The 27,004-nt window shown below is 46.9% G+C and overlaps 1 protein-coding gene across 1 annotated transcript in view; it reads right to left on the minus strand.

Moving 5' to 3' along the window:
- RYBP (RING1 and YY1 binding protein) overlaps positions 1 to 8,768 on the minus strand; it is a 47,788-nt gene extending 39,020 nt beyond the window's left edge. Inside the window, exons 1-2 of the mRNA XM_075287539.1 lie at positions 8,489 to 8,768; positions 7,199 to 7,324 (exon numbers count right to left, since the gene is read on the minus strand). Coding sequence (XP_075143640.1) covers positions 7,199 to 7,324; positions 8,489 to 8,520 — 158 coding nt within the window. The 5' untranslated portion in view covers positions 8,521 to 8,768. The remainder of the gene's footprint in view (positions 1 to 7,198; positions 7,325 to 8,488) is intronic.
- Positions 8,769 to 27,004: the final 18,236 nt, after the last annotated feature.

The raw sequence follows: 27,004 nt of genomic DNA on the forward strand, positions 1-27,004 counted from the left end.
CTTTAAATGCAAAATAGGATGGAAGATTGTATGGAGGGTGCACCCAAAATCATAGAAGGGTTCTAGACCATTGTATAGGGAAGCAACCCACAACTGGTGCACTGGAGTAGGACATGGTCTCCTCCATTATGGCAGGAGCAAAAGTGCTGCACACAAGGCCTGAAGTTCCCCGAGGCTACGACGTTATGGCAATGAAGTGGATCCAGTAGTGACAAGGGTTAATTTTTAAAAACTTTTTCTATTAGTCGCCTGGGGTCTAACTAATTATAGTAACTGCGCACGGATCTAATTTCAGGGCTCTGAACAAGCTCAGGGGCTCCGACATGGGGTCTCAACAAGCTGAGGGCTTCGATCAAGCTTAGGGGGTCTGACCTCAAGGATTGGACAAGTTTAAGGGTCTGACCTCAAGGCTGGACAAGCTTAGGGGTCTGACCTTAAGGATTGGACAAGTTTAAGGGTCTGACCTCAAGGCTGGACAAGCTTAGGGGTCTGACCTTAAGATTGGACAAGTTTAAGGGTCTGACCTCAAGGCTGGGCAAGCTTAGGGGTCTGACCTTAAGGATGGACAAGCTTAGGGGTCTGACCTCAAGGCTGCACAAGTTTAAGGGTCTGACTTCAAGGCTGCACAAGCTTAGGGGTCTGACCTCCAGGATTGGACAAGCTTAGGGGTCTGACCTTAAGGATGGACAAGCTTATGGGTGAGATCTTAGAGGTTTGGTCGGGGTTTTCTTACCAACAATGATACTGGATATAAATAGTTCTACATATTTGGGGGACCCTGGACAAGGAGACATCTTTACTGTTGTTGTTCACCATAGACCTTTGCCTGACTGTAGACCATGTTAAGCAGAGGTTTGCATATAGGCGATCACCCCTGGTATATAGAATATTGCAGCTTTATTCTCCTTGTGGGTACCTGTATAGGACACATACAAGGAAGGACAAAAGTTTACTATTACTATAGCAGGAATTAAAAACATAAAGGAGACCCCCCCCCCCCCCCAAGACATGCCTCCATAGTCTTACAGGACCGTAAACGTCACCGCTCCTCGAGCTCTAATCTTGCGGGAACCACCTCTGCATTTAGATTAATACTCCTATGTAATATAATTGGACAGGGAAGCAAAGTGTTAACAAGACGAGCGCGGTGTCAGCCAAACACTGAGCGAGCTGGATCATTTTACTAAAAACACTGAGAACCTCACAAGCAACATCATCTGAATAAAACATACAGGTGTCTCCGGCGTGACATCTTCTCAGTCTGAACGCTCATCAATCATCATGACATCTCTGAAAACACTGAAATAAAAGGCAGGAAAAAAAATTCTAAAATTAAAGATCGGTGAAGAGAGGTGAAAATCGTCATGTGATACACGAGTGTGCGGAGAGGGAGCCGCAGGGAGTCAATGCCGGCAGCGCTCTGATCCACCGGCAGGTTCATGGATCCCCTTTGTATTGGATCCTCCAGATCTCCGCTTGCCCGCAGTGAATGGGAATAATCCAGAGACTGTTACACTTGTATCCATTCCAGGCAATCTATGAATGGATACAAGTAAATATTTACCCTGTCTTCGCTACAATGTATCAAACAGGCTTGTCTGGAACAATTGTCGCAATGGCAAGTGCACTGGGGGGCGGAGTCCGATTTGGCCAAATTTGCAATCAATATACTACGTAACAGTGGTATGGTCCATCCTAATACTACAAGGGCTGGGGGTTTGACCAATTCACCCACCAGTTTTAAAGACGTTCAGAGATCGGCCATACTACAACTTCTCCAATTCTGCCCTAGATTGTAAGCGGCTGGAAGGGAGTGTCCTAATATATAAGACGGAGGAGGCGGCCATTGCACGGCTAACCCAGTAATTATAATGAAGAAGTGACACATTCATGACCAATAGATCAGACATTCCTAATAAAGGTGTAAGCAGCGCTTTCCAAGGAACTCATAAAAAGGAACCAAAATGACAACCACATCTACGTACAGATACTTCGAGGAATGCAAATCTATCTAGGCATGACAATAATGTCACATCATGTGGTGCAAGTAAAACGGCATCAAAAAGCGCCAAACCGTACACACATAGCAACATATAGTGTGCACACAATAGTACCAGATAGTGTGCAAGTAATAGGACATGTCCTACAGACAGGACATTGTACCGAATCCACAATGTCATCATAACCTGAATGTACTGTAGACATCCAGCGCTTTCCATCATTTAATAGACCCCCCTCCAGTGAATCTAGAGTAATTGGAATTTTTTCTCTAACCCTCACCGTTCCCGATCAATCGTTACTGTTCTATTTGATATCCGATATGCAAACTAGACTCCCTAATATCCAGTGGGTGATGTCAGGCAGGAGCAGTGAAGGAGAAGTGACATCACCCACTGGACATCAGGGAGTCTAGTTCACCTATCACCAAAATTATCAGCACTGATTGCTCCAGAACAGAAGGGGCTACAGGAAAAATTCCAACTGTGCCAAAATCAGCGGAGTGGAACCTATTAAAGGATGTAAAGAATTGGACGTGGTGGCGAAAGGTCCTCTAACATATCCAGTCTCCTCCCTGTTGGTGTAGTCAGTAGGAATCGGAATATACACAGCTACAGTTACATTTTATAACCACGTATTGTACAATGGGCTGGACCTGTTTGCCCACCGTTCACCTGACCTTGTTCACACTGACACATCCAGCCGTACCAATAGACAAAACCATCAATGAGTTAATGATTATTGACCTGAACTCTCTCCTCCTTACTCTTTACATACTAATGGCCCTATAGTAAATGGTGACATGTTATACACACCTGTAGACTACAGTCGCACCCCCTGGGCAACCCAAATCACTGACATTCAAAACCATAAGCGACTATTCACATGCTGCAGTTTTTGGGTTTTTTTTGTTTATGCAAACTACTTCCAAGCCACATGATGGATCCCTTAGGGCTTTCACACCTGTCAGGAGACAAATGTCTGGCCATACCTTACCCTCCAGGCCTGATATCAAGGAGGACTCCCAATTCTAAGGGTCATTCGCAATTGCCCCAAGCTCCCCCATAAGAGGAGGGTGAAAGACAGCTAAGACCATGTGGGTGTGACATGGGGGGCAGTTAACCTTTTGCTGTCTGTTCTAGTTAACCCTGACTGCCATGATGGCAATCCTCAGCAAAAAGTGAAGGTCATCCAGCCATGACCACCACATCCGGTCAATGCAAATCAAGGAACAATTGACCCTTTACATTACCCCACATGGTAAACGCTCAGCCAGTTAACACTTGAATAGACAAGACAAATGCTTATTATGGGTCCTGCTGGCAGACATGGCCTGGGGTGAGCAAACAACTCCCTGCAATAGGGAATATCCAAAGACGACCCCCACTACAGTGTGGATTTGCCTAGTAGGGGTCCACACTCTTTTGGATATTGGATCTCCATAGAGGTTAATGAATTGACAGAGACCCTGCGGAGTCAACCAGTCTATGATGTGGGACTGGCTCAAACTGGCTCTAGTCTGTCCAACCTGGGTCTCAACCAAAGGCAAGTACGCATGGAAGCTTCACACTCTGCTGTTGTCCATCCATTAACCAGCCCCATCATACCCTTTATTGGGGCGATCACCAAAGACTAGATTGTCAAACATTTAAGTTTATCAATTTTTTTTTTTTTTTTTTTTAAGATTTTGTTTTTCATAAAATTTCCAAAATCTTCAAACCACGAAGATTTCTGTTGACTGACGACAAGCTTTCGGTATCACTACTACAAGTCAACAAATAATCGCCTTGTGTTATTAACTGGCAAGTCACGTGCAGGAAATACTCGCACGAGCCCCGGCCACACGCTGGAAGTTTCACATGAACAGATGAATCACACGATACGGAGAGAATTCCCAACGTCAAGACAGAACGCAGAATCAGCAAAAAAAAACAAGTGGCAAGGACTCTTATCTCAGAAGAATCCCATATAAGACTGATATCAAGTACACTATAGGGACTGTCTGTCTTGATGGAATCGTTCCTTAAAGGGAGTTTCATCAGAACCCAGAATATCACCCCAGTCCTGCAGATAGATAGGTTAGGGTCTCCTGAATCAAACAGTGTCTTCCCCTTGTAAATCTCTGTTTGCATTGTTTTTATCATTATGCAAATAATCTCTTTGGAGCAACAAGAGGACGGCCATTGTATAAGCTGGTTCTGGTTACACTCCCTTTAAGGTGAAGCTCATCATCAGTTTAGACTGTATTAGCTATATAGGGTAAGGGGTAAGCATTATACATACATTGGTTGATGCATATACTAGCATGACCAAGGAAAACAAGTTGCAATTCTCCACTCCAAATGCCCCCCAACCCTCGGCTCTACTCGAGTGAGTGTTCTGGTTGAATACTATTGCTGTCACTCAAGAGCAGAGGGGAAGGGTCAAGGAGTCTTCAGTGGAGGAAGCCCCGAACTTTGAATAGAAACAGAGCACCCCTGTAGACTTGAATGGCAACATAAGGGGGGCTGAAACATGTTTTCCCCGGTCACACAAGCAGCATAACCATCAAGTGATTTCTGTTTAAAGCGGCTTTCCAGGAACGGAGTATTTACGACCTTATGCTAGGATAGGTGATCATCATGTGATTGTGGGGGTTTGACATCTGAGACCCCCAGAGATGAGTTTCAAGCGGCTGCAGGGTTCAGGCTTGAGCTGCGACCTCTGCATTGGTATTACAGGTCGGCCCCATTCACACTGAGCTGCAAACAGGCCATGTGACAAACAAACATGACGTCACTGGTCCAATCCTTGCAGCTGTTCTGTGGCAGTCCCGGGTTACTGCACCCTGACCAGCCAGATATTGATGACCTATCCAAAGCACGGGTCAAGTTAAACACCCTCACCACCTATCTAGCAGTGTCACAAGTTTTGTTTTTTGGGGGGAGGGGGATGTCATACCTGCCCCTAAGTCTCACTTTCCAAGAAAACTTGACACTTATTGATCACTTTGACCTCACAATCACACTCAGGTAGAATCTTGTACAAATTGTCCCCCGGTTTCAGGCGGCAGCAACATTTTGGCGTCCGTATTACGGCTGCAACATCTGAACCTCCTGAGATGAAGATGATGATTGGAATGGAAACCATCACTCTGCCGCCATAGATGCTCCCATTACCGCCTCCGCCATCTGTCATGGCCCCGGCCGCTTGATTTATTGTCTCATCTACGGCCAATATTGAAATAAAGCAGCGGCATCGAACGTAAAAGAAGAATATTTATGCATCGGCCGCACCAACCAGATCAATTGTCCAGCAGATTCCTGAAGCAACTACAACTCCCATCATATTCCGCAGGTGACTGCCTCATGACTTAAGGTGGGGCCCGCGAGATGAATTCGAATAAGCAGCATTAACCCTTTCAGTGCATACGTCTTATTGCAACACATCCCTGGAAAGGGTTAAAGCTTAATAACCAAACTCATCCCATGAGACATAAAACAAACACATAAAGCAAATAGCAGTCACTTGCAGTAAAAGCCACAGTTTGCAAGAATATATTTCACGCGTTAACCCTGCAAATCCATTGCAGCCAATAAATTGACACCTACGGACTATAAGAACACCTGGAAGTGTCATTTTGCAGCAAATCCTCGGACAGACAAAGAGGTCTGGAGGGAGTTAAATCAACCGTCTAGACAAGTCACCTGCTCCTCACCTGCCAGCAAATTCTACATTTCGCATAAGCCGATGATATATAGACATCACCCGTATCAGGTCCGCACACAGCATGCACCATATTCCCATGAAAATGAATAGGAATGATGTAGCAGAGCCAAGTTTCCTAGAAGCAGCAGAGTCAAGTTTGTCACATGGCACAAGTTAATGTGATGATATAGTGGAGCTCTACATAGGAATGCAGGTCACCCTCCTCCATTATCCATCCCAGGATGCAGAGAGTAAAGCAACAGGTTCAGCACTGCTACATGTAGGCCTACCATTAGGCTGAGCTACAAGACAACTGTGACCATGACCAGAAATCCCTGCAATTCCTACACCGATATAGGCAAACAGTCACACTGCAACCCCGACAACTAGTTGACTTCTTGTGGCGTCGGGGGGTCACAATTCACTGACAAGGGGTCACAGGACAACATGCCGTTAATTATTCACAGCCCAGATATCACCCATAAAGGGTCAGCAGACGACAAACACATTTTCCTTGAAAACACTGATGTAGCAGAGCCCATTTTTCTAGATGAAGCAGAGCTGAGATCGTCACATGGCACAAGAACTCACTGCGATATCATAGAGGAGATCTAGGAACACTGGTAAACATCCTCCAATATCACAAGGTAGTCCCAAAATAGTGACACGTTCAGCTCTGCTACATTTAGGCCTACATTACATCAGCTGCATAATAATGGCATTTCAAGGGAAGACACTAAGGCTAGGGCCACATGGCGACTTGTCACGTGTCTCCCTTCGACTCTCTCTCTATTGTAAGTGAATGGATTTGCACCGTGAGCCCAAGGGTGCTGCGACTGCGGCGTCTAGTTGCAATAAAAATCCAGCACTGTCCAATATTTTGGAATAGCAGTCGCAGCACCCCGGGGGTCACAATGTGACTCCATTCACAGACAGTCAAAGTCGCCATTACAGCCCTAGCCTAAGCTGATATATAGACATCATCCATAAGGGGTCAGCACTCGACACAAAACACCAACACTGATGTAGCAGAGCCAAGTTTCCTAGACGCAGCAGAGCTGAGTTCATCACGTGGCACAACAAGCCATTGTGATATCGTAGTGGAAGATCTATGTAGGAATGCAGGTTATACTAGACCGTGAAGAGTTAAGTGACAAGTTCAACTCTGCTGCATGTAGGCCTGCATTACTCCATCCGCATAATAATGGAATTTCACAGGAAGACATTAAATTGCATAACGTGCGCAATTTCACCCGGAGTTAATTGGAACTCCATAGAAGTCAATGGTCGTACAACATTTACGTAATGGAAAGTCGCATGGCGGCGTGATGGGAGAAATAACACCACATGGCGCAAGTCGTCTCCAGCTTTATACCCCATTGGCAACATTGAAACAAACAAATAAATGTAGCAAGAAATAAATGTATCTACGTATAAGGTAAATATTTACAGAAGATAAATAGAAGGATTCCAAGCACCAGGAAGGGCAGGGAGCTGGCAGCGGGTACTGTACCTTGTGGACGTTCCCTTCCGGACATCGCAGATACTGCATTTAAAGGCTTCTGCACTGTTCCTAAAAGTGCACACACTACAATCCCAATATCCCTCATCCGCTGAAGGTTTAGCTTGCCGTTTTGGCCTGTAAAGCAAGGACAAGAGAGATCAGAATCCTACGATCACACAGCTGTCAATCACATGACCCACATGGGCCCGTCCTATAGCCTAACCCCTACATGTCAAGGTATAGACCTCCCAAACTTTCCAGGTTGTCAGCTCCACGACCAAGAATCACCATAGCCAAGACGAAAACTCCCTGCCCTTCAAATTAACCTAGTCCGAGGCTGCAGGAAGGAAGGGGTTAAGCAGCTGTAATGGCTAGGCAGAGGCGAACACATCTACTCCTACCCTTACAGCCTTCTCCTATGCCCTCACTTCACACCCCCCCCCTCAAAACCACCACCTTGTGCCAGCACCCCGTCACAGAAGACACCCACAGCATCTCCGCCAATGAACTAACCCCCCCCCCCCCATCGTGACATGCAGCCATTCCGACAACACTGCCCCCCCTCCTCGTTCGACAGCCGTCACCATCATGTTTAACCCTTCATGCCCCTATAGGGCCCTGACATATAGCAATGAGGGGATGGTGACGGCACAGAAGGTGGGGGGGTTACATGGAATAAAAGCATTATAAAAACACTACACACCCCACTGTGAAAATAACACACAAAAGACAAAGAAGCCATAGCCAAGACAAGACATTCCTGCCACCCACTGCCTCCCATTCCCTCCCCATTCACCTATCAATAATGAAATAATACCAAAGGATATTGGGGAGGGGGGGGGTAATGACTTATTTAGATTTTAAGGCTGCTGGAGGCGTTTCTTTCTCCTCCACCCTGCCCTCCTTTTTTTCCTCTCTCTCCTGGTAAATATTCTCTTTGTCTGAGGCTCTGTGCAGGGAGTGTGTGTGTGTGTGTTATGTGTCTGAGAGAGGATCAGCCGCCATAGCAGAGCTGTGCACTTCCTCCCCAGCAGCACACACAGCTCCCCATATACATCTATACATCCCATAGACCATATAGCAGATCATGGGGAGGGGGCTACAGGGTGGTGGTACTGCAGCCTCCACTTACAAGGACAGGGAGATGATTGGGGAGGAGGAGGGTGTGGGGGGGGGGGATTATGTCTCCATCTGTCTACATGGTAATGGGGGTATATAAATAAACCTGCACCCCCCCCCCCCTCCCCTTTAAGGCTTATTATGATACCCCTCCCCCACCCATCCCCTGCTGCACTGTACCTGGTCGGGCTCTTCTTGTCTCCCATAATCATGAAGGTAAAAATCCTGCACGCCTGGTGCACCCTCCCCCCTCTTGTGTTCTGCAGGGAACCCCCCCAACACCTATAAATAAATAGGGATTTAAAGGGAGGGTCCAGGGGGGAGGTAGATGGCCTGGAGGTGAAGGGGTACGGCGGGGGAGGGGGGCTGGCAGGCTGGCGGGTCCTCCTCGGTAGGTCCGGGAGCAGCCCCAGCCGTGCTCTCTCCTTCGCCGATCCGCTGCCAGACTGCACAGACACTCAGGGACGGAAGGAAGGGCGGGGCGCAGCCGAGGTGACGTCACACCTCCCGGCAGCCAATCACGGCCCGTGGGGGATTTAAAAGTCCAGCAAGTGGGGAAGGTGAAATATTCTTCTTGTAATAATTGATGGGGGGGTCACAAGATCCCGGGGGGTCAGCGAGGCAGGGGGCAGCTGGGATATAATGGGGGAGGTAGGGGGAGCAGCTGCTGCAGAACCTCTTGCGACCAGATCAGGGCTGATTCGTGATCTGGAATGTACCTGCGAAGTTCATATGACTTGATATAGGAGAACAGGAGTGGAGAGCTGTGAAGGCAAAGAGGTTCTGCAGCAGCTACAGGTAGTGACTAGGGGGTATCAGCTGCTGCAGAACCTCTTGCGACCAGATCAGGGCCGATTCGTGATCTGGAATGTACCTGCGAAGTTCATATGACTTGATATAGGAGAAAAGTAGTGGGATAGCTGTGAAGGCAAAGAGGTTCTGCAGCAGCTACAGGTAGTGACTAGGGGGTATCAGCTGCTGCAGAACCTCTTGCGACCAGATCAGGGCTGATTCCTGATCTGGAATGTACCTGCGAAGTTCATATGACTTGATATAGGAGAAGAGGAGTGGACAGCTGTGAAGGCAAAGAGATTCTGCAGCAGCTACAAGAAGTTTGTGACTATAGGATACAAGGAGTTTGTAAGTATGGGATATCAGCTGCTGCAGAACCTCTTGTGACTAAAGTAGGGCTGATCCGTGATCTGGAATATACCTGAGGTTCATATGACTTGCTTTATGAGAAGAATACTCGATAGCTGTGAAAAGCAAAGAAGTTATGCAGCAACTACAGGTAGTTAGTGACTATGGGGTATCAGCTGCTGCAGAACCTCTTGCAATCAGGGTAGGGCTGATTCGTGATCTGGAATATACCTGGAGTTATGAGCCTCATATGACTTGTTATAAGAGAAGAATAGTAGATAGCTGTGATAGCAAAGAAGTTCTGCAGCAGCTACAGGTAATAGTTTGTGACTGTGGAGTGGCACCTGCTGCAGAACCTCTTGGAACTAAGGCAGGACTGATTCATGCTATGAAATTATTCTGAAGCTGAGGTTAATATGACTTGATATAAGAGAAGAATAGTTGACCGCTGTGAAGGCTAAGAAGTTCTGCAGCAGCTACAGGTAGTTTGTGGCTATGGGGTATGTGCTACTGCAGAACCTCTTGATCTGGAATGTACCTGGAGGTTCATATTACTTGGTATAATAGAAGAGTAGTTGATAGCTGTGATGGCAAAGAAGTTCTGCAGCAGCTACAGGTAGTTACTGGATTGTTACTGTTAAGTGTCACCTGCTGCAGAACCTCTTGGAACCAGAGCAGGACTGATTCATCATTTGGATTGTACCTGCAGCTATGAAGGTAATATGACTTGATACAGCAGAGGATTGGTCAGTGGCTGTGATGGCAAAGAGGTTCTGCAGCAGCTACAGGTGGTTTGTGATTATGGCATAGCTGCTGCAGAACTGCTTGGGATCAGATCAGAGATGGTTCATATCATGGAGCTATGAGGTTCATATGACTTAAAGGAGTAGAGGATTAGTTGGTGGCTGTGATGGCAAAGATGTTCTGCAGCAGCTACAGGTGGTTTGTGACTAGAGCATGAGTTGCTGCAGAACCTCTTAGCACCGGGACAGAGCATGGTTGTAATCTAGAGTGTCCCTGGAGCTATAAGGTCCATATGACCTGACAGAGCAGAAGAATGGTTAATGGCTGTGATAGCAAAGAGGTTCTGCAGCAGCTGTGGGTGGTGTGTGATTGACTGATTTAAGATGGCCTGTTAACCTTTGCCATGCCAGCTGCTGTAGAACTACAAGTCTCAGTAGATAGACACAGTCTCTTCTCTTTGAATCAGTCTTAGGAAGTCAATGCTCTTTAAGAAGGTAGAACTAGAAGTCCCAGCATGCCAAGACACTCTCACAGCAGTCACTTGTCTCTGAAGCCTCCTAGACTATTGTAGGTGTGTGAGGATAAAGGTATCTGCTGCTGCAGAACCTCTTGGTAGTAGAGATTAGTATCCTCTAATGATAGGCATTTGGTGCTTTTACATTCAGTTACAGAACTACAAGTCCCAGGTGACATATTTCTGATGCTGGTCCTCAGCGGTGACATTAGGTGACAATGTTTTTTCCCCATATGCACATGTTCAGACATGTTTTTTTCCAAAACAGAGGTGGAGTCACGGACACTGCATTTTATACTGAGTATCTGCAACCCTGGACTGGAGGAGAAATCTCATGTCTATGCAGGGACAACATGATAAGCGGCGCCTGCAGTGTGTGATTGGCTCTCTAATGGCTATGGAAACTATCAGAGGGGTCTCTACAGGTTTTTCCAGAATGACCAACTCGCTTGTTTCTAGTATCACTAAGACAATTCACCAGACCCCCAGCCCTGCAGATAGATAGGTTACTGTCACCAGAACCAGCATATCACCCAGCCCTGCAGATAGATAGGTTACTGTCACCAGAACCAGCATATCACCCCAGCCCTGCAGATAGATAGGTTACTGTCACCAGAACCAGCATATCACCCCAGCCCTGCAGATAGATAGGTTACTGTCACCAGAACCAGCATATCACCCCAGCCCTGCAGATAGATAGGTTACTGTCACCAGAACCAGCATATCACCCCAGTCCTGCAGATAGATAGGTTACTGTCACCAGAACCAGCATATCACCCCAGCCCTGCAGATAGATAGGTTACTGTCACCAGAACCAGCATATCACCCCAGCCCTGCAGATAGATAGGTTAGTGTCACCAGAACCAGCATATCACTCCAGTCCTGCAGATAGATAGGTTACTGTCACCAGAACCAGCATATCACCCCAGCCCTGCAGATAGATAGGTTACTGTCACCAGAACCAGCATATCACCCCAGTCCTGCAGATAGATAGGTTACTGTCACCAGAACCAGCATATCACCCCAGCCCTGCAGATAGATAGGTTACTGTCACCAGAACCAGCATATCACCCCAGCCCTGCAGATAGATAGGTTAGTGTCACCAGAACCAGTATATCACCCCAGCCCTGCAGATAGATAGGTTACTGTCACCAGAACCAGCATATCACCCCAGCCCTGCAGATAGATAGGTTACTGTCACCAGAACCAGCATATCACCCCAGCCCTGCAGATAGATAGGTTACTGTCACCAGAACCAGCATATCACCCCAGTCCTGCAGATAGATAGGTTACTGTCACCAGAACCAGCATATCACCCCAGCCCTGCAGATAGATAGGTTACTGTCACCAGAACCAGCATATCACCCCAGTTCTGCAGATAGATAGATAGGTTACTGTCACCAGAACCAGCATATCACCCCAGCCCTGCAGATAGATAGGTTACTGTCACCAGAACCAGCATATCACCCCAGCCCTGCAGATAGATAGGTTAGTGTCACCAGAACCAGCATATCACCCCAGCCCTGCAGATAGATAGGTTACTGTCACCAGAACCAGCATATCACCCCAGTCCTGCAGATAGATAGGTTAGTGTCACCAGAACCAAGAAGTGTTTTCCCCTTGTTGTTGTGGAAATATCACCATTTTGGTGAATATGTAAATAAGTTAAATGGAAAAACAAGGACATGTCCTTGTTGCTCTGAGAGCTCAGTTGCATATTGACCAAAGTAGTTTTAAGAAACATGGCAGCCTTCTTCCAGAAACAGCATCACAACTTGGTATGGTTCTGCAACTTATCTATTTGGAGTGAATGGGACAGAATTGCAGTTCCACATATGACCTGAGGACAGGTGTGGCGCTTTTTTTTTTTTTTTAAAAAAAAAAAAAAGGAGCTGTGTTTTTCTAATCCTAGACAAACCCTTTACAGTGCCCTGCAGTGAGTCTTGGAAATTACAATGCAAGGGTACAATCCAGGGTAGTTGACAGGTATCATCTTATCTTTTTAATAGTATCATTGAGATCCAGGGGTCAGTAACCCTTGACATGCTGCAGCATAGCTTTACCAGGTCTTATTAAAATCCTAAAACTATATAATTTTTTTCTTGCCAAGGATGAAAGATTCTGCATGTAGGAACAGATTCGGAAACCAGTGTTCTCCAGGCTTTGTCTCTCCAGCTGTTACAAAACTACAACTCCCAGCATGTCCCAATAGCCACTGGAGGGAATCAATATGGCTGCCATTTTAGCTCCCGTAGAGGTCGTCACCCTGTTTTCCCCATACAATTAATTGGCAAATCCATACACCTTAGTTTGCATAATGAAGCATATCCGCCGCAGGCTGTCGGGGCAGGCTAGGACGTGCAGTGTTTCAATAGCTGGACAGTCGCTGACTGTTGTCCGAAGCTGCCAATTTCTATAGGATTGTCTGACTGTCCGGTGTGTATGGGGTCTCTGACTCTCCACCGTGTATGGGGTCTCTGACTCTCCACCAGTGACAGATATCAGGGGAGATTAGGATTGTGCAGGTGAATTTAGCTGCTCCATCCTTTAGTCCTCGGGCATATAAGCCTCCATCAGGGGTATCTGGCAGGAGCTTCCTCCCTTCTCCTCATTTAGGACATATGCACTGGTTGGGTGAGCCAAGCATGCATGTGTAGGGGGGAATCGACAGAATGATCGTCCAGCCAAGAGCTCTTGTAACACAGTGGGATGTGGACTCACCATGCCACCCAACTGGTTTGACTTTGGGCCACTCCCAAGGGCATCGTCCAAGTAGCCTCCCCAGTAGTCACCTTGTAACTGCTGTATGAGGATCTGGATTTTGCTATGGGGAGACAACCGGGTCACTACCTTTTGGGGTGGTCCTGGCCAAAGGCCAGACAGACATGGGTGAGGGGTACCAGGGGTCAAGCAAAAAATGGTCAAATATAGGCTAAGTTCATGATCCATAAACAGATGGAAGATCAGGGCAAGCAGCGCAGGTTCAGAAGTCAGAGACAAGGCAGACAGGAATCAGGAGGATCGGGATGAACAGAATATGGAGTCAATGGTCGATATAAAGGAAAACCGTCACAATGCAGAACAACCAGCAGATACTATTGCAAGTACAAAGGTACAGTGAACGTACATTGATGTCTGTGCCCGCTGGAAAGGACGGTGGCGGGCACTGCAGGGGAGTAACCTGGTGGCAGAGACAATCAGAAAGAGCGACACGTGCCCCCAGCATTACGCCTCTTATATGTATGGCCAGCATTAGACTCAGCAATGACAAATAGGAATAGTAAGAAAGTTTCCAACTTGTACAAGGGACACCTGGATGACAATGACAATATCAGACTGGTGGGAGTCCGACCGGGGGGGGGGGGTAACTTGAGGGGTGCAGAGGGTGCAGTCAGACCCTTAGGGGGCCCAGAAACACTGGCATCAGTATTGAGATTGCAGCTTCCATCTTCCCATAAACCAAGGAGACCACACTAAGGCGGATTAAATGCGTTCAACCCGTAACCATCACTATCAAGAATTCACTATAGGGTGAGGCAGGGGGCCTGGACCAAAGATTGCACCAAGCCCAAAAGGCTTTAGTGACACCACTGGGTCTGACGCCTGGCCATGTGTGAGGAAGGTCTCCAGAAATATGGCGAACAAGATAGAAAGAAAGTAAAACTGTAGAGTATGGCGGAGAGCGGCGGAGACCACAAGGATAGGAAGTTACAAGGGATACACTGAGAAAAGAGGATGTCACTGAGCAGATGGAAAAGGAAGCGACAGAGATAGAGGACGAGGGATAAGATGGTGAGAGAGAGGAGGATACAGATAGCACAGCCCGGGTGGGCACGTGCCAGGACAGGAAGGGGACATGGAGCCGCGGTGATATCAATGACATAGAGGAAGCAAAGAGGAACGTTTATGGCGACTGGAGATCGGCCATGAGGGGAAATGTTATAGTCTGTATTGCCAGCGTCTGCTTTGCCGTAATTTGCGCCAAATTGATCAAACATCGCACAAAGTTGGATACAATTGTTGCATCTTTAAATCTATCACTTTCTATACTAATCTATATAAGATTGCAAACATTTTTAATACTTTTTTGTAAAGTGGTCTTTGATAGTTCGCCAGTCTGACCGTGCGGATAGTTCGCCGGTCTGACCGTGCGGATAGTTCGCCGGTCTGACAGTGCAGATAGTTCGCCGGTCTGACCGTGTGGATAGTTCGCCGGTCTGACCGTCCGGATAGTTCGCCAGTCTGACCGTGCGGATAGTTCGCCAGTCTGACCGTGCGGATATTTCGCCAGTCTGACCGTGCGGATATTTCGCCAGTCTGACCGTGCGGATAGTTCGCCAGTCTGACCGTGCGGATAGTTCGCCAGTCTGACCGTGCGGATAGTTCGCCAGTCTGACCATGCGGATACTTCGCCAGTCTGACCATGCGGATAGTTCGCCAGTCTGACCGTCCGGATAGTTCGCCAGTCTGACCGTGCGGATACTTCGCCAGTCTGACCATGCGGATAGTTCGCCAGTCTGACCGTGCGGATAGTTCGCCAGTCTGACCATGCGGATACTTCGCCAGTCTGACCATGCGGATAGTTCGCCAGTCTGACCGTCCGGATAGTTCGCCAGTCTGACCGTGCGGATACTTCGCCAGTCTGACCATGCGGATAGTTCGCCAGTCTGACCGTGCCCCACTTTTGCAATGTGGTCATATACTGTAGTACAGAATCTGATGATCAGCTTGTTTCTATACGCCATAGACCGCCATGATCAGATTATTATGGCGTATTCTGGTGATATATCGCAGTAATACAACATGGACATCAACTACAGGTCTTATCCGTACCTTCTCATCATGGTTGGAGGACACAGTGTACAGGGATGTGACTGTTTATAGCCGGTATATTGGACTGTCACTACGTCTCGTACCCTATAGGGATGGTGGAGTAGTCCCTACTAATGTTCTAATAAATATACGGCCCGAGCTTGGACAATCTCCATATATCTGGTATAGCAAGCAAAAAGCGTTATAGTTGTCCAAAGCAACCAGCCAGATCACATGATACGCTGGAATAATGAAAGCTGCAATCTGATTGGTCGCTCTGGGCTTGTTGTGTTGTAGTGATGTGTAAAGACAATATGTGGGGCTGGAAAATCCCTTTAATGGGGGCTGTTTTATCAAAAGTGGTGCAAAGGTGTAAGAGAGGATTGTCCATGGCAGCCAGTCACATTACAGCTCTCATACCCCAAAGGGCCATAGAAATAGAAGAGCTGAAATCTGACAGGTTACAATGGATGTAAAGGCAGGACTAACTCATAGGCAAAAGGGTTGAAGGTCAGCGGCCACTTCTAGGTATTGTTCCCTCCATGTCCCTAACATAAGCAGTGGTCAAAGGAGGAAATGGGGTTTATACTCTGTATACTGTCTATAATCTGTACACTGAAAACAGTGACAGCCACAATGCCCCCTATATATCTGCTGTAGTGCCCCTATATATTAGCTGCAGTGTCCTCATATGTACCAGTTGTAGTGTCCCCATATATACTGACTGCCATGTATTCATATGTACTAGTTGTAGTGTCCCTATATACACTCACCGGCCACTTTATTAGGTACACCATGCTAGTAACGGGTTGGACCCCCTTTTGCCTTCAGAACTGCCTCAATTCTTCGTGGCATAGATACAACAAGGTGCTGGAAGCATTCCTCAGAGATTTTGGTCCATATTGACATGATGGCATCACACAGTTGCCGCAGATTTGTTGGCTGCACATCCATGATGCGAATCTCCCGTTCCACCACATCCCAAAGATGCTCCTCTATTGGATTGAGATCTGGTGACTGTGGAGGCCATTGGAGTACAGTGAACTCATTGTCATGTTCAAGAAACCAGTCTGAGATGATTCCAGCTTTATGACATGGCATTGCATTATCCTGCTGAAAGTAGCCATCAGATGTTGGGTACATTGTGGTCATAAAGGGATGGACATGGTCAGCAACAATACTCAGGTAGGCTTTGGCGTTACAACGATGCTCAATTGGTACCAAGGGGCCCAAAGAGTGCCAAGAAAATATTCCCCACACCATGACACCACCACCACCAGCCTGAACCGTTACCGATACAAGGCAGGATGGATCCATGCTTTCATGTTGTTGATGCCAAATTCTGACCCTACCATCCGAATGTCGCAGCAGAAATCGAGACTCATCAGACCAGGCAACGTTTTTCCAATCTTCAATTGTCCAATTTCGATGAGCTTGTGCAAATTGTAGCCTCAGTTTCCTGTTCTTAGCTGAAAGGAGTGGCACCCGGTGTGGTCTTCTGCTGCTGTAGCCCATCTGTAGCCTCAAAGTTGGACGTACTGTGCGGCGTTCAGAGATGCTCTTCTGGCTACCTTGGTTGTAACGGGTGGCTATTTGAGTCACTGTTGCCTTTCTATCAGCTCGAACCAGTCTGGCCATTCTCCTCTGACCTCTGGCATCAACAACGCATTTCCGCCCACAGAACTGCCGCTCACTGGATGTTTTTTCTTTTTCGGACCATTCTCTGTAAACCCTAGAGATGGTTGTGCGTGAAAATCCCAGTAGATCAGCAGTTTCTGAAATACTCAGACCAGCCCTTCTGGCACCAACAACCATGCCACGTTCAAAGGCACTCAAATCACCTTTCTTCCCCATACTGATGCTCGGTTTGAACTGCAGGAGATTGTCTTGACCATGTCTACATGCCTAAATGCACTGAGTTGCCGCCATGTGATTGGCTGATTAGAAATTAAGTGTTAACGAGCAGTTGGACAGGTGTACCTAATAAAGTGGCCGGTGAGTGTATACTGACTGCAGTGTCCTTGTATGTACCAATTGTAATGTCTCTCTCTCTCTATATATACAGACTGCCATGTCCTCATATGCACTCGTTGTATTGTCCCTGTATATACTGAATGCCATGTCCTCATATATACTAGTTGTAGTGTCCCTATATACACTGACTGGAGTCTCCTCACATGCCCGGCTTCTTGTATTCCCCTATGCATTAGCTTCCTCCTCCTTACATACATCTCAAAAGTGTCATCTACAGCGATCTCGTACAGGTGCCCTAAATACCCCCAGCATGAGTGCTCGCCTGTGATCTAGGCTTGGTGCTATCCCCTATCATCAGTGTCACCCTCAGCGTCTTCTTCTGTATCTGCCCCAGTGCCCACCTGAGTGCCAGTCTCATTGCTAGTGTCCCCAGGGGTAGCAGCTAACCTGACCCTTCACCCAATCCTGCTCCATAGGAACCCTATATAATGGGGGCTACAAGGTGATGGCAGCCACAACCTGCAACAATCTGCCCATCGGGGCTGACGCATTAACCATTCGTTGTCTGACTGCCCTGGACGATTGTTCCTCAGGTCTGGCATTTCACCACTCTGCTGCATCTCCAAAAAATGGCAAGTGCCCAACATTAAAAAATGTGAAGGTTCTTCAAAAGTGTTAGAGCGCTCCTTACCCATCCACTTATCCGACACGAGAGAATGGTACGGCGCGGCGCCTATTGAGCATGCTAAATACACAGATCAGCACTTAGAGGGATAAGCATCTTAGCTAGGGAGCTCTTGAAGAACCAGAGCCGGCTCTGCCATAGTATTGGTTGTCTCTGTGGCAACCAGACAGGCTACCAGCGTGTGTGTCAGACACATTCTCTTTTTTCGCCTCCGTCCTTCTGCGAGTGAAAGAAAAGGAATAAAAAAGAAAAAAAGCTTTTTATTTAGCGGCTTTAATTGTGCCTCCGCTCTGTGAATGCCGGAGAGCCGCCAGCCCCAATGCTTTAACCTTGATCGGAAAGATATTTTCTATGCCCTATGCAAAAAGTTGAATACGTTAAGTGGTGGGAGGCTCCTGTGCCACGCGGTGACTGACGGTTCGCTTCTCCAGATTTTTCTGGCTTTTTTTTTAATGCAGAATTTTAGAATCACCTTAGTAACAGTTGAGCAGAAGAATGAGCGCCCTGGGAATAAGTCATAAATTGTTATGTACAGCAGGCAGGTGAGGGATAAGTGCTGCAGAGGGAGGACGCTTCCAGGAATAGAAGGGTTAATCCTTTGGCTTTGTCAATTAACAGAATTAAGGAATATTTGGGGTGACCTTTGCCCTTTGGAAGAGGAGTCTTGGAAGCGATGATATGACCCTTGCATACCTCCCAACTTTTGAAGAACCGAAAGAGGGAAAAAATGTGCGGCGCGCCCCCATCTCTGCCCCCAGATTCTTGTCCCCCCATCTCTGCCCCCAGATTCTTGTCCCCACATCTCTGCCCCCAGATTCATGTCCCCTCATCTCTGCCCCCAGATTCTTGTCCCCTCATCTCTGCCCCCAGATTCATGTCTCTTCCATCTCTGCCCCCAGATTCATGTCTCTTCCATCTCTGCCCCCAGATTCATGTCCCCTCCATCTCTGCCCCCAGATTCATGTCCCCACATCTCTGCCCCCAGATTCATGTCCCCACATCTCTGCCCCCAGATTCATGTTCCCTCCATCTCTGCCCCCAGATTCATGTCCCCCCATCTCTACCTCCAGATTCATGTCCCCCCATCTCTGCCCCCAGATTCATGTCTCCTCCATCTCTGCCCCCAGATTCATGTCCCCTCCATCTCTACCCCCAGATTCATGTCCCCCCATCTCTGCCCCCAGATTCATGTCCCCTCCATCTCTGCCCCCAGATTCATGTCCCCACATCTCTGCCCCCAGATTCATGTCCCCTCCATCTCTGCCCCCAGATTCATGTCCCCTCCATCTCTGCCCCCAGATTCATGTCCCCTCCATCTCTGCCCCCAGATTCATGTCCCCTCCATCTCTGCCCCCAGATTCATGTCCGCTCCATCTCTGCCCCCCGATTCATGTCCTCTTTATCTTTGCCCCCAGATTCATGTCTCCACATCTCTGCCCCCAGTGTCATGCCGTCCTCTCCTTCATCTGCCCCCAGATTCACGTTCCACCTCAGTGTACACATTACACTTACCTTCTCCTCGCTCCCCGCCGCTCTCTGCGCGTCTCTCTCTCGCACACAGTTGTAGACGCGATGTGACGTCATCACATCGCATCTACACAGCAAGTAGGCGGCGTGCAGCAGCGAAGCAAGGAGCTGAGCTCTGACAGCTCCTTGCTTTAGCCGACATACCTCCCTCCAACCGGGACCGCGGGACACATCACCAAAATCGTGAATGTCCCGCGGAAATCGGGACGGTTGGGAGGTATGCCCTTGCAGAGCCCTGATCATCCAGTCCATCTTGGATTAGATGAAGAGACAGATGGATTGGAGCAAGCTTACATCCACAGAAGATCTGGGCTTAGTTCTCCAAGATGGCGGCGGGAACAACCTCCCTGCCCAGTCCTGTCAAACACTGTCTGCAAGTTCCGAGAAGAACTGTACTGGGAATTGTAGGGTTGTCCCATTCACTATAGTCGGATAACCCGTTTAATTTAGATGGATGAGTGTGGAACGTGCTCAATTGTCCCAGTCTAGCCTGCCCAGTTTACAACTCTAATCTTGAATACAATTGACTAGCGATGAATTGGAAATGTCCTCAAATTTTAGTCATTTTTGGGGCCACAAGTTCCTGTTAAATAGTATATCCCCATCTGTTTAGCAAATTGTTTGTAAAATGGCTGCAGCTACCACAACGTTGGCTGGCGCTCTTGCTAATGATGAAGTCTCCATGAATGGATAGAACGATGTCCCCATGATGTTCTGAATGGGTACGGCACTTATGGCAGGTCTTAAAGGTTCTGCCATAACCCCATCTTAAGGTTAGTCTGTGCCATTCAACTCAACGCCCTGGTATAATTCTCCTTGCAACCCCTTTGGGCTTGGATACTCATACCTCCTCTAAGTGAAGCAAAGGCCTCCTGAGATGGTTGGGATTAGTTAGATCTTGGTTGACCATGAACATTTATGGGATCGAGTGTAAGAGCTAATCCTAAGAGATGTCAAATAGGCGGGGGGTGAAAACGTAGTGGCACCAGGTCAGGTGGTTTCTGCTTTAGGTCCCAGGATGAACCAGGTTCCACCACAGACAGTCACGTTGCATTGCAACAACCTAAATCCATTTCGAGTCTAAACCATCTTGGCACAGATAATCTTGTTATCCCAGAAGCGATATCGCAGGATGGCGTCTGCGCCCATGCAAACTCAATTGATTTCCCTTAATCTTGAAGAACTCTACAGTATATTGCCCTCAGTCATACAATCCTTGCCGTACGTTAAGTGAAATCACCCACTACTGGCTAAGCCTAATTAAGTTACGTTGCTGTTAGCAATTTCAGTTAATGAGGTAATTAGAGGAATTAGCTAATTAAGTGTGACTGCCGCTACACAAGGCAGGTAGTAGTAGGAAGGTGATAGAAAACAAAGCACCGGGACCAGTATAACCCCACATTATAGATCTGTTTTATTATCTGTCGGAGGATGGATGCCTAGATGTTCTACTACATGGGCTGAGTGAAGGATCACTAGATGTGAGAACATGATGGTCCTCACCTGGAACCATGATTCAGGTCAGATCATCAAACGTAGACACAACATAGATGAGATGTGCACCTTCATAGACATTGGAGGTCAAGAGTCATGTCCATAGTCATCCATGTGGTCTTGGTTGAGTTGAGTGTTGTTTCTTCAAGATTTATACTAGTTCCATCACTTTCCAAGGTTGTCATCATGTTTTTTTCATGTTGTAGGTCCACTAGAAGTAGCTGATCTTTAGGAATCTAGGTTCTGGGACCGATCATGATTAGATGTTCCTGGATGGTGGAAGGTGGGTATTACAAACTCAACACCAATGGTCCATTAAAGCCAGGATCAATAACCAGATTATATTTAAAGAGTGGAAGCTTACTAGATGTTAGAACAGGACCAATGCTGGAAAGATGGTCTTCCTCCATGGTACAGGTATTGAGATCAGATCATAAGACACAGACACAATATCAGGAGATGTGCACCTCCCTATATACTGAAGGTCAAGAGTCATCTCCATAGTCATCTATGTGGCCTCCTTGGTTGAGTTGAGCGGTAATTTCTTCAGCTTTTATACCCTTCTCTTTAGTTCTTCCACCTTCAAGAGGTTGTCCTAGCCATTGACTAGGTTGTAGGTCTACTAAAAGTAACTGAGTACTGGACCTCTAAGTAAGTGACCAATCATGACAAGATGTTCCTGGTTGGTGGGACCCAACCTAGTGTCAATGGTCCTTCAAAGCTAAAGCTTGCCACAGTTGCAGGGACCTCTCTCCCTTTTCCACCTCCGTATATACCCTTATACAATATTTGTAAAGGACAATGGCTACGTAGTGACATGTGTAGGGCGATGTAAGTCTTTGACAACTTGCAGGATCAAAAAATGTCTACACCTTGCTTTGCAGCCTATGATGGAACAGTAATGTGCAACTTGTGGCCAAAGATCCAACAGGTTGGATGTTTTGCAACTATTGTGCTAGGTTTGAGGGTCGCAACGTTACCCCCTTGGCCGTCATTAGATGCAATGTCTCAGTGCATTGAGATTAGAAAACCGTGGCTTTGATTTTTTTTATTTTGTAAATAACAAAGTGAACGGGGGTGGCGCTATTTTTGGTGGAAAGCCGCCATGTTTTTCTAAATCTGGAAAAGTCCTGTAATCCATCCAACAGGGTGCAACCTTGAACACTGGTCAATTATGGATGTGTGTGTATTGTACATAATGATAGCATGATGCCCATTGACTCCTAGATGTCTATACTTTGCTTCTCTTCTCTGTTTGTGCCTACCTTGCATGTCTCATTGGGAATTTATAGTAGCTTATGGATACTTAAAAGGATTGTCCAAACATAGACTCTTACCCATTCGCCAATTGCTGCCAATTTTATGTTTATAACCAGAAACAGCGCCACTCTTGTTCATGGACAGTGCCCAGTATTGCACCCTGTCCAATTGATTTGCAGCTGTCAGGTTGTGATAGTGTAATACAGGTTACAGACCACTGCTGTAGACTTATGGCCACCAATCCCCCCCCAAAAAAATACATGTGACTATGTGATTCATCACGTCAATGAGCCATTTATAATACTAATCACTTGACACTGTTAATCTATGAATCCGTCTCTTTCGTCCCATTTGTCAGGAAACCTCGCTAATCCTTAAGTCGATAAATGCAATTTGCAAAAAAATCATATCCATTTAGTTTGCAAGATGTCGGAAGAAGCTTTGGCCGTCCACACGCTGGAGGTGTGACAAATCCATCCTGAAAGATATTGATGACTTGTCGTTTATGTCAGATGATTTCTTTATGAGAATAAATCCAGGATTGTCTGGAATTATTACTTTTTTTTTTTTTTTTGGAGAAACAGCGCCACACCTGTTCTTTGGTTGTGTCTGGTATTGCACCACATTAATGGGGCAGAACAGTAATCCTGGACAAAACTCAATATAGTCTTTATTTCTAAATGGAGGCAACCCCTTTAAATTGCTACTTGGCTCCGTGGTTTGCATTGTGGTCTTGTAGCACTAGAATCAGGAGTATAAAAGTCACAGCTATGCCCTGGTGCCAGAAGTGACCAGAAGCTGGTGCCATGACCGGTTTTCGATCAGGGTCCAGAAACTTCAAGTTAAAGGGGTATTCTAGTGGGAACAAGTTACCCCCGTGCACAAGATAAGGGGTAACTCTTATGCTCACCATGGCTGAGTGTACACATATTGTGGCACATTGGCATTGATGTTCAGGAGGACCCATACGCATCAGTGGGCCAGTCCCAAAGAAACCTATACACCCTTGGAAGGAGAAGGTTGAGGACGGTCACAATGTCGCAACGTTCTCTGCTTTCTCTCAGGCTTACAACGTCTCCCATAGACCAATGATTATATTTTATTGACATGTATATCCGCTCATTACATGTCAGCTATTACAGAACAGATTTTTACTGGCCTCAGCCCAAATGTGATGTGTCATGAGTAATACACCTGTCATCACAAGTTCACCTTGGCCTCTAGAACTCTACTACATGTTATGGAGTGAAACTGAAATCATTTTGGGTTATTCCTATAGGACATCCTTCTAATACCCCTAGGGTCTCCACCATCCTACCTCAGCTATGGCCTCTACAAGTTGTCGTATTATTCAGGGATTTGTAGGCTATTATTCGACCGCTATGTAGCCGCGTTATTATGGCGCTACTACTGAGCGGTACTATTATATACTCACCATATGGCAGTATTACACACTGATCATCCATAACGTCCAAACCAATGACAGGTGAAGATGGATTATCTGGAGACAAGGTCACCTATAGGCAGTTCTTCAAGGTCATGTAAGCCGGAAATTTGGGCAAGAGTGAGGATCTTTGTCAAGGACCAAATTGTGATGGCTAGAGGGATAGGTCAGAGAATTTCTAAAACTTGTAGAGTGTTTCCAGTATACACTTACCAAAAGTGGTCCAAGGGTGGACATTGGGTAACCTGGGGACAGAGTCATGGGTGTCCAAGGCAAATTGGGAGTAAAGGCTAGCCCATCTGGTCCAATCCCAAAGAAGATCTACTGCTGTCTACTGGATATGATATATAGGTGTCAGATTATTGTGTCTAGGGCTGTATAACCCCATACTGGTCACAGTGCCCATGTTGACCCCCTATCCATTGCCAAAAGTCTCTTCGATGGACATGTGAGCAATGGAAGAAGGCACCAGGTTTGATGGATGACGTCTTACGTCTTATGGGTAGCCGGGTGTTTATGTGTCACATGATGGCACCAGGGTGCACTACGGGAAGAAGGACCGGTACGAGGGATTGTAATAACTTTTAGAATATGGAGGAGGTACACCAGCAATAAAAAATGTTCCTAATCCATTTGTCAATGGCAAGGTGGTGGCCGCGCTGTCCTCTCGGTGGCCCCTCGCCATCTTTCACATGGCATGTCAGTTATTAATGCCTTGTTCTCACCGAGGTTGACAACTCTAGGTAGTCATTTCACAGTGATAAAATGGTGTTGGTTTCCCTTTAATTGGTTAATTAGCCAATCATTAGTACAGCCTCTAAACTCTGCCATGCCAGCGTCCCTGGAGGGTGTAACTCTACCCGTCAGCCAAGTGATCTAAGCACACAGAATGAACTGGTTGTGCTAGGAGACATGCTGCTCGCAGTCTTGCTCTGGTTTCGATTACAAGAGAAGGGTGTCACCAAACTCCAAGAAGAACACATCGGCATGCAGGGAATGTCATCTGCTGGAATATTATATCAGCAAAAGGCTGCAGTCAGAGGATTTTTTCCTTTCCTAGTTCCCGAGGTCATTCAGCATCTTAAAGACGATCCAGAAGTTTCGTACATTGGTGGCTTAAAGGGGTTGTCCACTCTTTTATAATAGAAAGGTAAGGTCACCCATAACTAAAGTATTAACACCAAACCTCAGGGTGTCCCAGCAGAATTATTACAGATTTGGGGCATCAAAGGGCAGAAAGAAGGAAACAATCCAGGAAGAAGGCCCCTCCCATCTTCCCTTTGACTCCACCCACTTTACAAAAGTAATACCTTGCCCCTTTCCCCTGGAGTTGACTCCATACCTTCATCCCAAGGTGCAATGTTGTGATGTCATCGAGATGCATCCAAAACCAATATTATATGCAACATGGTGGCTCAGTGGTTAGCACTGCAGCCTTGCAACGCCGGAGTCTTGGGTTCGAATCCCGCCAGGAACAACATCTGCAAGGAGTTTGTATGTTCTCCCCGTGTTTGCGTGGATTTTCTCCCATTCTACAAAGACATACTGATAGGAAACTAAATATACATTGTCATCCCCATATGGGGCTCACAATTTACATTAATAAAGAAAAATTTCCTCTGCCAAAAAGTTATTAGAAAATTTTTTGTGACAAACATAATAAAAGGTGTTATCGTCTTTCAGCGTCCTGCAGGTGGGCAGGGAATGAATTACCCGCTCGCTGGATGATGGACTAGTAAAATTGCTTCTCCTGCGGCTGACAATGGGGACGGGGACGTCATTTAACCACGTAAGTCTCTTGTTAAGTGTCTGTTTTTTGCTCCATTGTTGTGCTCTCAGCAGGAGATCTCCTCAGCCCTTGTTCACAACATTCCTCGGCCCTCAGGATGCCGCATTGAGTGATCTTGTCTTCTGACTGAAGATTTTGCTTTCAGACTCAAAGTCCCAAAAGACTGTGGAGTCCATCACTTTACTACTCCGCTGCCGCAGTTGGAATCGGGGAATCGATCAAGGGGCAGGAAGAAAAGTAACTCGGGAAAGGCTCTAACTCTATTATCATATTATTGTAGCTTTCTAACAGGGGGCCTAGTTGGGGAGGGACTGGCGGGACGTGTTTGATCTATAGGGGTTAGACCCTCAGGCTGTACCGTCACCTTATATACTGGGCCTATACAGGGCGCAATGACTTGTTCACAGGCCCTGGTCCAAACACTCACTGCCCAACTTCACCTTACGACTGTCACCCGTGTCCTAGCCATAGATTTTAACAACATTTACATTCCTCTTTACTTCTCTATCTGGGTCCAGACTGCCATTCCTATCATTACCATCACTGTTGTTACTTTCCTCCTTTCTGACAGTGGAAGGTGGTGTATTATAAATCTTCTTCTATCAGTGCACCAGAGGGCAGGGGGGAAGAAACGTATGGTGGACAGACAAGGCCAGCCATCAAAGGGAATCAGAATGGAGATGAAAGAAGTTTATCCAGCCCTAGTGTCGTAAATGTAACCTATGGGGCCCCCTGGGCTCAGTAAAAGCTGTGGTCACTGTGACCCCATATGACTATGGGCCTGTGTAAGTCCTGAGAAAACACATCGAAACTGGAATATATTGCCAGCTGGAGGGGGGAACCTTGGTCAGCACCCCACTACATTTGGAGAATTGGCTGGATCCCACTCCCACACAACCCAACCTTGTCACAGGAGGCAGTCACATGGCAATGGAGTTGGCCGTTGCACCATAAGCCTCTTGCACTGGGCACCACATGGCACAGATACCCATGTAACCCTATCCCAGTAGACACGCTGAACATTATTTACCGAAACGCTGCAATAGGACAAAGTGCAACACAAAGTGAACATAAAGTCATGTTAATCCGCTCACACAGGGGGCAGGTAACCCAATCCCTTCATACAGCAGATGTCACTGATCTGTAAGGGATCTGATACCCGGCAGGTGACATGAGGTGTACAAGGCGACATCAGTGGGTGTTACTATAGTGGGAATTCGCTGTGTCACTAAAGTAGTACGACAAAGTGCAGCAAGTCTTTGCTGGGTGAACTAGGACCTATAGTGTAGGAAATCTGCAGCAAAGGGATGAAT

This window comes from Leptodactylus fuscus, chromosome 9, assembly GCF_031893055.1.
Source record: "Leptodactylus fuscus isolate aLepFus1 chromosome 9, aLepFus1.hap2, whole genome shotgun sequence".
NCBI classification, from domain to species: domain Eukaryota; kingdom Metazoa; phylum Chordata; class Amphibia; order Anura; family Leptodactylidae; genus Leptodactylus; species Leptodactylus fuscus.